This window comes from Maylandia zebra, linkage group LG15 (assembly GCF_041146795.1).
Source record: "Maylandia zebra isolate NMK-2024a linkage group LG15, Mzebra_GT3a, whole genome shotgun sequence".
In the NCBI taxonomy this organism is placed as follows: Eukaryota; Metazoa; Chordata; class Actinopteri; order Cichliformes; family Cichlidae; genus Maylandia; species Maylandia zebra.
In genome coordinates this window covers 2,365,425-2,381,798 of record NC_135181.1, presented here as the reverse complement: position 1 = coordinate 2,381,798, position 16,374 = coordinate 2,365,425, and the positions used below count along the sequence as shown (strand labels likewise).

Here is a 16,374-nt window from a genome sequence, read left to right as displayed (position 1 = left end):
ACCTTCTGCTAATAGTGGCTAAACATCAGGTTAGCGTTTCCTCTCCTGAGTGACTTTAGAGATGAACAGGGCGAGTGGGGATTAGTTCACATCTTTTTCTTTAAAAAAAATAAAATACATTTTGCATCCATATTTGTCTTGAAGATATTCGATCAGATTGCTGCAATTTGTGTCAGCATGGAAAATATAGTGCAACATTCCCAACTTTGTATCACTCTAAACCTCACAAACTGGAATGGTCTCTACTTTCAAAGTCGGGAAAATTAAGAGTGGCATCCGCTGACTGCGTTCCAGACCTCGCTTGGCGGTGAATTTCCGAGCGGACGGGACATCATTTTCAGTTGAACATTTTCCACGGCTTCAGGTCCATCTCTTCCAATCACGTATTAACAGCGAGCCAGTCTGGACCCTTCAGATGCAAAGCACTCTGGAGCTGGAGCACGATGGGCCTGGCTGCCTTCATGAGAGGACGTCTCCGCTGCCAGCTAGTGTTAACTCACTGTTCACGAGTGTGTGCACGACAAGACTGATAAAAATCAAAGTCTATGCACATTTGCGTAGGTGTCTGGGTGCACACAAAGCGACTGGTGGTAGTGGCATATACCTGCAGAATCCAGCATTTTCCCGAATGATTACATGGAATTTTACAGACTTGCAGGTACGGTCATGGCCCAAGTAATAGGCCGAGCCAAGCAAACTGAATGAGACTGTGAAATGGATTTATTTTGATATTCTTCTTCTAGCTGGGTCTCAGGCCTGCCTCATCATTCCTCTCCCAGTATTACAAATAAACTCATCTCCAAGCCGTTCCTCAAATAAGCAGGCCCGTCCCCGACGATGCACCTCGATAACACCGGATTAGGTTGCCAAACTCAAATAGAGTGGGAAAAGGAGTCGTGAACAGAGGGACTGACGAGGTCAAAGCCTACGAGTATGCATCCAGTGTTTGGTTGTGGAAACAAAAAGAAATCTCTTGCATTTTTGGCGTCATTCCTTTCGTTGGCCCGGTCAACGTGGATGGCCCTCTTAAAGAGTCAAGTTCCTCTGTCTCCTGGAGAGCTCTTGAATGATGACCAGAGCGAACTGCAGGGTTTTAGTCAGTGAAAACATTCATTCTTCTGTTGTTCTGCAGGTGGTTTCACTCATCAGGAAATGAGTTTCATATTTAGGATCTACAACCTTTGCAGACACTTGAGTTAAACCAGGAAAGAAAAATGGCTCCAAGCCTTCAACAAAATACATTCTAATACTTTATACACAGGATGATGTGACAAGTGCTACTCTATACTACTGATAGTAAACCTTAGTTATTGTGCAAGTGTGTATGGAAGGCAATTTAGAACATGTGTCTACTTTGGATCAATTATTTCTAATAAACTGGAAATTGTTTTTATTGAGAAAGTTCCTGCTGACAGGCGACGTTTCAAATTACAGCTGTTGCCGTGTGAAGATGATCCTAAACCAGAAATACATGAAACAGTGATGCAACTCCACCTGCACAACCCCAGTAATAAAACAAAAAGCAGAGAAGTGCTGGAGCATTCATGCGTACTGAGGTGAACTAAGACTGCAGACTTTGCAGCACCGTACTTGCAGATTTAGCCGAAGATGATTCATCGCAGGCTTTCTGCCCCACGTGGACTTAAATCACATGACTTTTACTTGAGTCAGACACAGGTATTAAAACTGATGACTTTAGGGTAAGATTGGGAATATGCTTAAAACCAGCTGCTTCATATAATGTCGAGGGCTTCTTTGGTTTTATAGTGCAAGAAACCAAAACAGCTCAAATATGGGGACAAAGCTAAAGTGCCTCCCCACCTAAACTAAAAATGACCAATTCTGAAAGGTGTTGAAAGAGGTATCAAACACAATAAGGTTTCACTTTAATACACCTTTGTTCCCTAGTTTTAAATAACTTACCCATTCGTGTAAGAATGACTGAATCAACTCGGTAAGTACTCCACAGAGGAAATCACCCCATAACAGCACAGATAGCAATTATATGGCATTGGCTTTTTGAAGCAGGCCTATAATAAAAAAGAAAAGTGACAACCTGTTTAGAACAACATTCACAGCTTGATGTGAGACAGTCTAGGATACTATAAAAGTCCTGCTGCAGCCAAAGTCCGGATAGACAGAATCTCTGCTGAAAACAGATGAAGGTTTTTGTCCCGTTTTTTCTGTTTTGTCACAGTTTGCTGTTTTCTAAGACTTTGGTAAGCTCTACATGCCACAGCCAGCAGGCCCGGCTACTCCACTTGCTACGTAGCTGATTGGCAGTCACCACAGGTTAGCTGGTAAGCAGAGAAAGCTGTAGAGTCTGAGCAAGACATCTCCAGGGTCTCATTATAAGCCTCATTCGCCAGCAGCTCAGATTCTTATGTCTGAGTGCCCAGGAGTAGCAAATGGGCCCACTTCATCAGAAGCAGCCAGGGATACACTGCTCCTCCGCTACGTCTATTCAGCGCTGAAGTGTGATATATTGTAGAAGTGACAGTCTGCCCTCAAATCCATTTACAATCAAGTGCAAAAATCTCCATGTAGTTTCTGATTCAGCTTTGATCCCCGACTGCACCACACCTTTATCTCATAATTACCTGAAAGGAAATACGCTGGGATTGTGTCGGTTTGGGTAGGAATTAGAGGAAAAGCCGGGAAAACGCCCATGCTGTGCAAACCCTGACAGTCATCCAGATGGTGGGATATAGAAAAATGGAAAAGAAGATTGGGCGATGCAGATTCGGGGTCTCGTGCAGGTTGCAGCAAATGCATGAAAGTGATCCTACAGAGCTGTTACGCAGCGACAAAGACAGTATGTGCAAGGATTATATTTCAATCAAGAAATCTGAATCGTGCTGAGTTAAAGCCGTATTACAGCACGTTCCCGGAGCACGTGGGCCACAGTGATGAAGACTTGGATGGTTGGTCCTTGCAGACAACCATGTCTGCCCATTTGTTTGTGACTGTGTGACTCATCCACAAAGACGCCTAACATAAACACAACTACATACTTCAGAGAAGTGTCACAGAAAGACTTATGAATGGTGTTTACAGATACCCATGTCTGCAAGGAGGATAATCCCCGCTGTCTGTCAGACAGTAAGCCTTTGACACCGAGCGCCTTTAGCTGGTTAGCAAGTTAGCAAAAAGATAACGGTTTGCTAAAGACAAAAATAACTGTAGTTAGCTACAGCTTAAGACAAGATAGATTTAAGACATTTCATGCTCCTTTGAGTTAAATCGAGGGCCAACTTAACAACTTAAACCACAGAAAGAAAAGAAGAAACAAAAGTGTTTGGCTCCTGATGTTTGTCCGAGGCGCTGCTTAAAAGAAATTAGTCCTTGTTGCCATCTTTGTCACTCAAAGTTTCAATGGATTCAACTGCCTTGATTCCTAATGTGTAAAATGTGGCTCACTCTCTACACAAAACAATGTACCTCATATATATTTACAGTACCAGCTTCAGCCATGCTACAAAACTCCGTCGTCATTGGTAGCTAGCAGACAGGACTACTGGTTTGAGTGTCTTGGAAACAGATTTAAAATTTAAATGTCAGAGAAAAAAACAACCAAAAACATTTAAAAAGTATGAACGGCATTAGAAGTTTCATTAAAGAATAATGAAACACATAAGTAATAAACTCATGAAACAGTTGGCTCACTAAATGGGAAGGGGACTGGTATTTGTTAAGGTCTTGCAGTCATGTGACTGCTAATTTTCCACCATTTCAAATGTGTAACACTGTAGCAGTTGCAGTTCTACTAAAGACCAGTCCATGACCACCTGCCAACCACCGTTTGTGAGGATAAGATGCATCCTAGTAGCTGCTAGAGGCTGAAGGTGGTCACGATCAAACTGACTGCCATCTTGCTAGAGATTCACGACCCCCTGGCAACCACCGGGAAAAATGTGTGTTGACGCTCACAGAAAACTGATGCTATCTCACGTGCAAAATGAAACCGTTTACTAAAGAGTACACAGTACTGACTCAAAAACCTTTGATTGCCTCGGCCGCTAACAGATTGCTCCAGACGATACCAGGTCTGCACTCACCAACTACTCCCCTAGAAGAAGTGTGACACAAATCGGAAATGGAGACTGAATTGGTGAAGCGCAACTTTTATACACACATATTTAAACACTTCCTAATGATCTTGGCCAGGAACCCCTCCAGCTGGTAAACTGGAGGAACCGCTGACCTTCTGATTATTAGACTACCTGCTCTACCGCTCGAGCCACATCTAATAGTAGCAGTTAAAAACGGAGTCTCAACAGGATTAAAAATGTGAGCAAAAATAGTTTAAAAGTAACTGAAATAACAGTTAAATAGTTTAGTGTTCAAGATGCTCCCACGAGTAATCGATAAATTTGCTTTTATCAGCGCAGAACCAAAAAGCTGACCAGGTATCACAGAAGAAGGTAGGAAGAAACAGAGGGGGCGAGAGTGACACTGATTTAGGCCACAAAATAATGCAAAAATTAAATTTTAATTTTCTTTCTTTCTTTTTATGCAAAAGACAACTTTATGTATTCAAAGCACAACCTTGAGTTTGATTCCAAACTTGATTTAGGAAAATTACACGAATACCAACAGTACAGTTCATTAATCATCAGAAGAGCAGAACACACGACAAAATGGTTATAGAGCACAGTTTAATAAGACATCCTTCTCAGTCTAGCATCTGTGACCCCCCCCCCACCAAAAACTGAACTAAAGTTCAAAAAGGCACGCACGACATCTACATATGGAAATGACGAACAGAGGAAAGGAAATAAATCTACTGGGGGCCATGTGTGGAAAGTCTTCCTTTGGCCTTTCATGTAAAAATTTCATATAATTCAACTAAATCGTGTGAAAAATGTTCTGTTTTCTCCATCAGGTCCTGTATCAGGGTTTTCTTTGTGCAGCTAAAAAACAACTATGGAGCCACCCAAGCACCACGTCGACACAACAGTCAAAACACATATATACTTTATTTCAAACTGCTGCAACAGGGGCACTAAAAACAAACTGCAGAGACACACACAACCCCCCCTCGAGTTAAACTCACTTGGATAGAAAATATCCTCAGTTTAAAAGTCATGAATAAAACGGAAGCAGACGAGAACATACGGTGGACGAAATGGTTTGGAAAACAGCGCCGTGCAGCTTTTATCAGGCTGACATAAGAAGAAAGGAGAAAAGAAAAGAAAAAGGAACACTTGTTAGATTATAAGAGCACAGTTTGGTGCGGCTTTCCAACCTTAAAAAAAAGAAAAACAATTTATGAACTTTCAGAAATAAATAGAAAAAACAGGACAGACACCAACCTCACTGCTCTGTGACATTTTCAGACTGTGAGAGAAATAAACTGAAACCTTTTCACAGAAAACCAGCGACAACGACACACACTCACCACGTGTCTGTACAGTCCCACACACACACACACACACACACACGTCTCTGCGGCTATTGATTAAGTGGACTGACTGACTTCACAACACACTGATAAACCGACAGTGCAAAATTTCCGACGGCTGCAGAGAACTAAAAATAAAAGCAAAGGCGATTCACCAACAGGACAAACTGAGACACCTTTGTACAATCCTTAAATGAATTCAGTGTCTCACGCTTTTATCTTTATTTTATTCTTAACGTTAAAGATGGAATGAAGCCCCAGAGAAGCCAGTGGGGGGGTGCTGGGGGAGGGGGGGTTAAGTGCTGCGACGAAGATAAAAAAAACGAGTTATTGTAAGGTGATGTTATTTTACCTTCTTTTTTAACTCCTTCATGAAACGCATTTAAAACATAATGTTTAAAGAACAGGTCGCCTACATAAAAACATTCTGGAGCACCTTTTTCATAAACGTGAATTCAGACAGAATTAGGATATTAAAAAAAGAAGCCAAAAACAGGTGATTCTGGTCGTTCTAAAGGCAGCGATCTCGACTGGTGGCACTAAGTTTGGACACGAACGTAGACACGAGTCAATCCAGTCAACCGACTACAGTGATTGCAAAGGTGTTTCTCATCTATGGGGTTATAACGAATGACCTCTGACCTTGTGTGGCAGGGAAGCCGAGGTCACCCTGGTCCTCTACACCTGTATGATGGTGAAATGCTTTCTTTCCAAAGTTAGGTGAATTCTCTGGGGGGGAAAGGCAGAGAAGCCTGGAAGAAGAAATAAAGAGAAACGGTGCTCGGCTCACGGGGCTTTTCCCTTCCTCTGTTGGTTTCTCATCCCGCAAGGCTAGTCGAGTGTTTTCTGACTACACCCGGGTTTTACAGTACCTCACAGTCCTTTGGGTTTGTCTCAAGAGTTCTGAGTCTCAGAAACAGTTTCCTGAATGAATCCAGTCACAGGATGTGGAAGGATGCTAAACTGTCTGTTAACTGGATAGGAGTTACAGAGATCCTGCTCCTGTTGCTTTCTCCCGTTCCTTTTTCTGCTTCACCACTCGGCATCCCCGATGGCTTTGGAGAAGACGTAGTCTCTCCCGTTCAGATTCATGATCCCATCCTTCAGGTGGAATTTCCATTTGTTCTTACTTCTGTGAATCTGCAGAGTAAAGAGAAGGAAATGAGTGTTGTAGGCGTCAAGGACAGATGGACATTGTTTCAGCTTACAGTGGACGCAGACTGATGTCTTTAGCCTCTGCGCCGAGGCCAGACAAACTCACTGTGGCATTAACCGCTGCTGGAGCCTTTCTCCACTGAATTAACATCAAATAATGTAACAACTCGATGCTTTGTGATGGGAATCAAAGGCAAACAGTGAAGACTCACAACAAGGAATGTGAAATACCTCTTTAACGATTTCTGACATTTTCCCCCAAAAACGAGGAGGCTGCTGTGAAAACTGTTTAAGCCCCGTCCTTCAATCTACAGCAGCCTTTCCAGCGCCCTGAATGATACTGGCAAACAAAGGCTGACAGCGATGCTGAGTACCAATCACATTAACACGGTAAAACTGCTCTGCGCTGTTATTTTATAATCTCTTTGTTTTCACTGCTTCTGCAAATCTCAGCGTTAACGTCTTTGTCTGGATGCTGATGTGAAACTAAACGAGTCGGATATGCATAAAAGCCAACGGGCCCCAGCGCAGGAGGATCTATATCAAGACATGTCATAAAAGTACCAAAGAGGCACTCGCATATTTATACACAGGCAGGTTTGAACACACTGCAGCCTTTCAGAATATATCAGTTCCTACCTTGTCGTACTGGCACACCACTACGTTGTCTGTTTCAAACAGCTCCTGGTCCTCTTCGTCGCTGACGTCGTCTCCACTGTTCAGCGGCTCCTGAGTAGGAAACCAAAACAATCAGATTCATCACAAATGTTTGCTGCTCAGAAACGTGGTTTAAGATTCAGGATTTTCTTTATTTAAACAGTAAAAGCACAAATCTAGATTGCAACAAGTAATAGTTTGATTTTAAACCCGTTCTCCTTTTTGCCCGATACCAAACAGTGCCAAATATAACCTGCTGTGTTATAAAATCTTCTGCAGAAAAGCCACACAAACTACAGAGTAACCTTTGTAGTAGGGCTGCCACAAACGATTATTTTGATAGTCGACTAATCAGATCATCATCCATTGGACGTAAAAGTACAGCTTACTGCACCAGCAGCATCTGCTCTTATATAACTATCATTAGCTTACAGCTTTAAGTGTTTCAGGTCTGTGCTAACTAAAAATAAAGACAAGATGATAGTTTATTAAATTTAAATGACATTTGCAGATTGTTTCAGTGAAGTTTAATAAACTCCTTGCTATCTAAAATATAACAGGACACCGGAGTAAATTCTCGAGCATCTCACACTTCTGATAATCAGCTGTCTGCTTGATGTTTATTCAGCTGTGTAAAAACTATAACTTTAATCTCAGCCAAACCGATTTACTCAGGAACAAATAAAATACTAAAAAAAAGCCAAACAATTACATTGTTAAGTTATCTAAGTGACTTATATATCATGTTTAACCTGAGTAGTGAAAGACAGCGGTGGGTTTGAAAACGATTTGCCGGGAGTCCGGTGTTCTCACGGCTCTAGTTAGCCTAGCCCCCGGCTAGCTATCGAGCTAGTGGGTAACAGACGTCTCCGAAAACGTCGGAGCGCTTTTGAAAATATGCGGTGTCCTGATAAACTGAGCAGATATTTGAGGTTTACACAGCTACATTCTCGCCTGAAAATATGTTAAACGTTTATTTTGTGACCCAGAAAGAATAATAAGAGTAACATTAAAACTAACTAGCTGCCGCCATTGTTGGAAACTGAGCTGGGCCGCGCTATGAATTCTGGGACAGAGCTACTTCTTCGGGGTTTAACGACAGCTACCTGTGGAAAGCTACTGCTAGCTACTCTGGAAAACAAAAGCTCTGAAGAGGGGCAGAAACATCAGTGCTACAAGTTTACGGCTTTCTTACTTCATATTAAATGACCATAAAATTCTTGCCTACTGCAACTTTAACGTGCGAGTTTTTGAACACTCTTATTTCCTCCCTTGCTCACCTCTTCAACCTGCCCATCTTCTGCTCCATCCTTGTCTTTCTCCTCATCGTCATCTTCGTCGTACTCCTCCTCATCCTCGTCCTCTTCTGAAGACGTCTCCCCGGTTCCGTCCACCTGCAGCATCATGGGAGGCTGCTGTGCCTGAGGCTGGGCCTGTTGCTGCTGTTGGGCCTGGGGCTGCGCTGAGGCTTGTGGTGCAGTTGCTCCTGGGGCCTGCTGGACCTGCTGGACCTGAGCTGTTGCTGCCTGGCTGGGCTGTGGCGCCATAGCTGCTGCTTGCATCACCTGACGGTAGAAAGAAACTCAGAGTTTAAAAACATGTACGCCCATATGATGTTAGCATTGCTTTCATGTGGGACAAAATAACCAGCTCTTTACACAACAGACTCCAACTCAAAGCCAAAATAAGGACAGGACAGCAAAAATGATGCGACTTCAAGGAGCATTTTTGTAGCAAAGATAAGGTCTGCCAGCTAGTCGCCATGTTGGGTATCAAGATATTTGTCTGTGTTAGCAAGTAAGCTAATGCTGGCTAACAGCTGAAAGAAAAAGTTATTAAAGAACTGAACTCGTGGAGGGAAGACCTCTGCTCTGAGCTAATGTTAGCCTGTTGATTTAAAAGCTAACGTTGCAGATTTTTGCAGTGTAGCTCAGTTACACTGGCCAGCTAACCAAATCTTTCCATAGTTACTCACACCAAAACTACATCTGAGTGGAAATGCTGTTTGTCAGTGTAATCGGCTGATCTGTGACACTGACTGATGCGCGATGCTTTCACAGTGCAGGTGTTATTATTAATAACAAAGGTTTCCCAGACGCTCCTCTAAAACATTAAACAGACTCTAATTTCTCTAAACAACAAAGAGAACAGAAATGGAGGAAACACTACTATAGAGCATAAACTACTTCCATATAAATGGAATGAGTGCAGGAGGAACTGAAGTTCTGACCTGTGTATTGCCTTGGACTTTGTTTCCTGGGGTTAAGACAATCTGCTGCGGCTGTATGATGACTCCTGCTTGCTGGGACAGGCCTCCTGGCAGAGGAGCCAGAACCTAAACAGATATTAGAGAAGGGAAAAAAAACCCAAACACGACATGTAAACTCTATTTTAAAACAAGATCTCCACCTGAATATGCACAACACTTTTGCAACATTTTAACCGACTCAATTTAAACTGAATGAATGAAATTTGGCACTAGTTTTGATCTGAATCTGTGTTTTTATTTAGGAAAAGTCACAAGTAGTGGAGTCATGGATCTATTTCTTTTGGGGTAAGTGGTAAGCTCTGAGCAATCAGCATCCTCCCGATTTCCCAGAATCATTTCATGTTTTTCATGGCACTTCTTACATATTTCGAGGTTATTTTTCCAAGAATTGATTCTTCCACTGTGTCAGAGCCACAGGGCCCACAGATATGTAGCCTTATTTAACCTACTTGTCACAAACGGACACTGAACTGATTACGCAGATAAATCAGACACACCACGACTTTTTCCCCCCACCTCTCTCCATTTGGCTTTGTTTTTCACACACATTTCCTCCTGTCATATGCAGCCCTGCCCCTCTGCGTGACAGTTCTTACCTGCTGTATTACCGGTGCCTGCACGCCACCAGGCTGCATCTGCTGCTGCAGGAGGATCTGCTGCTGGGGCTGGATGATGTACTGAGCCCCGTTGGGACCACGGACTAACTGCAGGATCTGGCCTGAGACGTTAAAACAAAGCGTGTGGGTGCACGTTGTGTAAATATAGTTTTACACATGAAGATAGTTCAGAGAGAAAACAGCATTTCTTTGCAATTTAATGCAAATAAACATGTTTTACCTTGGCTGGTGAGGAGCTGTTGGTATTGGGTGACCGCTGTGGGCAAAGCCAGGGTTGCTGCGGTAGCTGCTGCACTCTAGAGGAGGAAAGAAGAACACACGCGGTGACAAGCATGCAAAATAATACAGAAGCAGAGGATTTCAGGGTTCAAGAATGAAAGACTTCAATGTTAAGTACTTAATGTTTTTGAACTTCTTTACAATTTAAAGCACTGAACTTCAGATTGCATTGACTGACATGATAAAAGCAGCATGTTTGTCCTCTCGCTGCATCTACAAAGCCACTGGAAAACGATTAAAAATTGGCAAGTGAAGCTTTGAAGAACCGTTTGAGGATTATACAAAAATCACTTGCAGAAAACAGAAAGAAGCAGCAGCAGAGATGAAAGCTTCATATGGACAGATGCTGCGTTAAACATGTGCTGTTGAAAAAAGTGGAAAAGATTTCCTGCATACTGCTGGCTTATATCCACTGCAGTCCTGGCTATTAAATAGTCCGTTAATCTCTTCCAAGTCCTGTTGCCCCATCCGTGTGACACTTGATCAATCATTCTGGACTAAGGAAGAAGCCTGCAGAGACCCTCTCTTGCTTCTCACTTCTACTCAAAGAAAATATGTCTGAATTTGTTAAAAACGTAAAATGAGCAGCACTTCGTTCTGTTCATCACACATATGGATATCGCATCACCTATGTCTGTTAATAAACACATTTGCTACTTGTTATATGCCTCCCCGAAAAACAGTTTCATTTATTTTTGGTGCTATGATCCACTCACCATCCCCGTTCCACCCATGTGTATAAGCTTAGATTCCTGAACAATGACTTGCTGCTGGGGAGCTGCGGAGACAAACATTTTCAGGTCAATTCCTCATATTTTTCATAAAATGTACAAAGAATGCACACGATCAGTAAGCATTCATTGTTTCCTGTGCCAGTTCGGCAAATAACTCAAAGCTGCAGGCGACATTTTTAGTGCCCAAAAAGGCGTTCACGGGTTTTTGCACTTGTTCAGAAATGTTTTTACCACTGTGTGCCACTGCTGGCTAACCTTGCTGTTGCTGGGGCGGCAGGATGACTTGCTGGGACTGAGCTGGCTGGGTCACCTGCTGGACTTGTTGGACCTGCTGAACCTGTTGTTGCTGCTGCTGTGCGGCCTGCAGGGCTTTCTGCTCGTCAGTGTGGAAGCCCTCCACTGCCTTGGACTGCAAAAGCTTGTTCTCCCATAGCTGTAGAGACAAACGGAGGCAGCACAAAGACATGTTAGAAAGCTGCCAAAGACGCCATTTAAATCCATGCTAACATGTTTTGAAATGAAAATCTCCATCCAGGTAAATGTTTAGCGCAGATTCTGTCATTATCGACACACCTGTGAACGCATCACACCGACCAGACGTGCCGATCGTTTAAATTAATTCAGTTTTATTTTTATAGTCACAACAGTCATCTTCAAGGTGCTTCATGTTGTAAGGTACAATAATACAGAGAAAACCTAACAGACGACCCCCTTTGAGCAAGTGTTTGGTGACAATGGGAAGGAAAATCTCCCTTTTAACAGGAAGAAAGCTCCAACACAACCAGGCTCAGGGGGGGAACCAGGTAAAAGAGACTGTGGAAGAGAGCCAGACATCAATATTAACTAATGGGTCACAAACTCAAAGTGAGGTCAAATAAACTGGTTTAATCCATGAAGCTAAGACTGAATTTTTTGCTTATTTGTGTCAATCACATTGCCTAGTAGGCTTATGTGCCATAGCCTCCTCTTGAATTGAGCATATCATGCAGTGTACACACTGTTTGAGTTGTCATTTCAATGGTATTCAGACACCACCTTCTCACAGGCATACGCAGGTGTTATAACAGTAAAGCAACACTGAAAGTCACACTGGAATATAAGGTGGTGATTGCACCAGAAAACTCATACAGAAATCGCTGCAAAGCAAATTCTGCAACACATCAGTGGCAGTGAGAGCACCATCCATCACAGGAAACCATGGTAACAGGGGGGGGGGGGGGGGAACAAGACATGAATGACATTTTTGTGAGTTAATCAGAAAGTTTCCAGAAGTCTGTTTTCTGTCCATCCAGACAGCAACTACAACAGCTTCCAAACTAGGAAGTGGTCAGCAGTTATTCCAAAGCGCTCTGGTTTGGGGGAGCGTGCTACAGTACACTTTACTACAAAGAGCGCACACCTCTGCAGGAGGCGGCATTTCCCCTGCAGTTACTATATGCAGGCGCAACACTGACAGGGACGGTTACCGTTTTCAGCTCCAGAAGAACTTGCTCATCTACTCCCTCGTCCAGGAACAGCTCTCGCACCTCATTGATCACATCGTCAATCACATTCTTGTATAATTTAGGCTGTGAGGAAGAAAAAAAAGAAGAAAAGAGGAAAGAAACTTTTACAGTATGGCGTTTATATTAGAGACACTTTTGCTTTTCCCAGTAAAGCATGAACAACATGTCTGGTACAGTCAGTATTGATCATTATGAGCTTGGGTTTTATGTCAAAATTAGCCCTCAACAGTGTACTTAGCAAACACACCTCTTTGGGCTTCCCAGCTGCCAAAACGACAACAAAACATCAAGTATACAGCTGATGGTGTTATAATTATCACATTTATTTACGCCTCGCCACACTGACTTTCATTGGTATGACACGGTAATAGTTGTTGCACGCGGGCAGCTAAACTCTAAAACTGCCCCCACTTGAGTATCATGTGTGGGGTTCGTGCTGCAGCGTTTCCACGGCGCTACGTGCCTTGTTATGCTAACCCATATAAACTAGCTCTTTATGTTACTACTACTAAGGTAAACATCATGTCCCCGGGGTCTGAACTGCGCGCGCGCTGGAAAAAGCAAACATAACGTTTATAGCTCCGCCAGGGCCCAACGGTCCCGTCTCAGCGGAGTGATACGAGGCTGAAACAAAGCGACACACGCGCGGGCCACCGCACTGCGCTGCCCCGATGTCCGCAGCGCAGACCTCGGTCTCTCCTTCCCTCCCCCTCGGCCTGTCTGCTCCTCACTATTTAAAGCTCAGTCTGCTGTTTATATGTAGAGCCGGTGACGTAGCGTTGAGTAGCACCTTCCCATCCCGGGCAGTCTATATTAGAGAGCCAATATGGCTGTATAAAAACCAGGCAGCGAAAAGGAGGAGGGCCAGAACCGAGAGAGAAGGGAGACGAGGAAGCCATTTTACGGAGCCGCAGAGTGCGCGCTCGACAGCCTTTTTCTTTTAAATAGTGTGTGGCGGAATGTGAAGGACATTTTCGGTGTCTTAGCTTATCAGTGCTCAGCTTTGGCTAAATATTTTTTGGCTCTGCTGGCAGGTAGCAAGGACAAATTTGATATGGTATGGGTTAAAGAAGTGGTTTGGGACGGCTACCCTGCCTTCTGGTCGTGGAATGGTGGACAATGATGAGGCAGTTGACGACTTTCTACTGAGGAGGCTTTAATATATATATATTTATATAAACTATATATATTAAACGCTCAATTCTCTCGGCGTGGATGATGACAATGTGCTTTGCGTACATCTGTATTTCATAAGCTATCCAATAATAAAAGCTTAAATTGACAATTTCTTCCTCCTACGAACAAACAAGCATTTTTAGACAACCTGGCAGCTCAAGCGTCTACCAAAAATGAATTTAGCCATACACGCTATTAGACTGTGATCACGTAAAGTAACCTTCCAACTAATGAAAGCTTCAACCTGCCGATAAACCACTAAATTAAAATTACATCTTCATCGTTAAACCTCAGTTTCTACACGTGTTCTTATTTTTACTCAAACACTGCCTCTCTAAAGTAAGCCATTCCTCCTCCGAGATGGTTTCAAATGAAAGAACTACCTAGTTTCGAAAACTAATTATAATGGCCGATTGACTGAAACTTAAGTATTCCCTTTAATAGATATAACAGTGAAGTGTTTGTTAAAGCAGACTCATTTTACTGTAATACATAAAACCAGCTCGTCGACAGCTTTCCAATAACTTTACCCCCATTTTCCCCCGCTGACAATCCTTAGAGATTGATCCTTACCACTGGGTTCGAGTTAGCCGAGCTCGCCATTATACGCGTAGTGTAAAAACCACACGGAAATAGGCGAGGAATAGAGCCAAAAATTACGAAAAACGATTTAAAACAACTGGGAAAGATATTTTAAAACAGCCGGCATCACTTTTGTAAATAAAACACAGTTTAGGAGGTCTTATTTACAATCCCGGGCTGCGACTCCCCAGCCGTCCTCCTTCCGTCGTTGTCCTGCTTTATATACTGAGCGAAGAAGCTGCAAGTGCGCGAGACATAGGGCAGGGTCAGGTCGCACATAGCGCGAGATTTCGTGCGGAGTATGACGACCAATTAATAGAGCCGCTCATGGGAAATGTAGTTTAATAATACTTTTTTTTTTTTTTTTAGAAAACGGAACTGAATCCTCAGTGATCGCATTAGCTTAATGCTCTGTGATCTTGTTTATTGAGTTAGGGAAAGTGTAAGTATTACGAACCATGTGATGAATTAAAAATAGAGGAATTAATTAGATAAAAGTAGCTGGTTACTTAAAATGCTAATAAAAGCCTATTAGCATATAGCTAAGTCATTTTAAATTAACTTATTTCATTTTTTCTTTCTTTTTCTTTCTATTCTTTTTCCTGTTTTCCATCATATATTAAAACTGTATGCTGTAATGATCGATGCTCATATTAAATATGGGAAAACATTCAAATAATGCCTTCAGCATATGTACAAATCATGAGCTAAAAGCTCAGGCCTTGGGGTGGCTTTAGACAGGTTTTCTCAGGGGTTTCTGAGGGGCTGCCAATCAGAACCTAAAGCATCTCATTTTAGAAAGCGAATAAACCAAAGACCACTATAAGATAAATACAGATTATTTTAAAACTATGACTCGTGTAAAGCTGCACTAGTATAGCCCAACAATAATAATAAATATCAAGAAATAGTATGTCTCCTTTAATGTTAACAGTTTTATTCAACATGTTTGGAGAAATGCTTTTGTCTAATAGCCAAGGTTGGTTGTTGCAGATTAAATATAATATTTTAAAAAATATACATATAGAACAGAATAGAACAGAATGCCTTTATTGTCACTATACAGTTGTCAGTGCCAACATGTTTATAGATGTAACCATTATTAATAGGAAAAACATGATATTCTTATCACATATAATGCATAAAGGCTATTTAAGAAATAGTGCTAATAATTTTTTCATGTATTCACTTGTAACAACACCAACAGTTTAATTGACTTTTGCACTTAATCGTTGGACCTTGTGTTAGCTCAGCACTACTTTTACCTAAGCAGAGGATCTGAATGCTTCTTTCACTACTGGTCCACACTTTAATACTTTCATGCGACACAGGTGCCTCTTAAACAAGTCTGACCTTTACCAGCTTCGTAACTGCACCTGTAATGCTTCTCTGTGGGGCCAGTGTGCTTTATGTAGTAACATCGTGCCACCACAAGAGGGTGATCACACCACGCACCAGGAAAACAGGCTCTCTCTTCCACATTTCAACACTCACACTCAAACACACACTCACACTCACACAATCCACTTTGTAAAACACGCAACTGTTTTCCACGTTATTCAATAAAAGCAGATTTAAGTGAATTTTTGGATGAGCAACATCCACTGGCCTTGTTTGCTTGCTCTGAAACAGACTTGCCCTGACTACCAAAGGGGAAATTTACCCCCCACAAAAAACAATAAAGCTTTGCAATAAATGAGAGCTGACAAGAGAACGTTACCTCCACTTCTGTCTCCATGGAAACTTGCCTCGCTGGTCATTCTGAGGATATGGATGATATAGACCGGGGAGCACACAGCTCTCCGCGTGCATCAATCCACTCAGCGGTTCAGTGTGGCTCTTCTGAAATGGCATATTACACCACCTGAATTCATTTCATTTAGTTCACTGAGATGAAATTAAAGGCCTGTCCGCCCCTGACAAGGATGTGCTTTTGGATTCACTTTAAACCTTTTCCAGTGGAGAACAGCTGGGGAGGGAAAAAGAGGAAAGAAGT

General features: G+C 42.4%; 2 protein-coding genes across 2 annotated transcripts in view; both read right to left on the bottom strand.

The window, feature by feature from the left end:
• The window catches only part of cep128 (centrosomal protein 128), an 83,940-nt gene extending 77,805 nt beyond the window's left edge, over positions 1-6,135 (bottom strand). Inside the window, exon 1 of the mRNA XM_076873659.1 lies at positions 6,047-6,135. The gene's annotated coding sequence lies outside the window, so the exon portion shown is untranslated. The remainder of the gene's footprint in view (positions 1-6,046) is intronic.
• gtf2a1 (general transcription factor IIA, 1) lies at positions 4,474-14,612 on the bottom strand. The gene is made up of 10 exons (XM_024805114.2): positions 14,370-14,612; positions 12,582-12,683; positions 11,371-11,548; positions 11,098-11,159; positions 10,323-10,398; positions 10,082-10,203; positions 9,447-9,551; positions 8,497-8,781; positions 7,199-7,288; positions 4,474-6,544 (listed from the first exon to the last, which is right to left on the bottom strand). Exons 1-10 carry the CDS (start codon positions 14,397-14,399, stop codon positions 6,437-6,439), a joined length of 1,158 nt encoding a protein of 385 aa, XP_024660882.1. The 5' UTR covers positions 14,400-14,612; the 3' UTR covers positions 4,474-6,436.
• Positions 14,613-16,374: the final 1,762 nt, after the last annotated feature.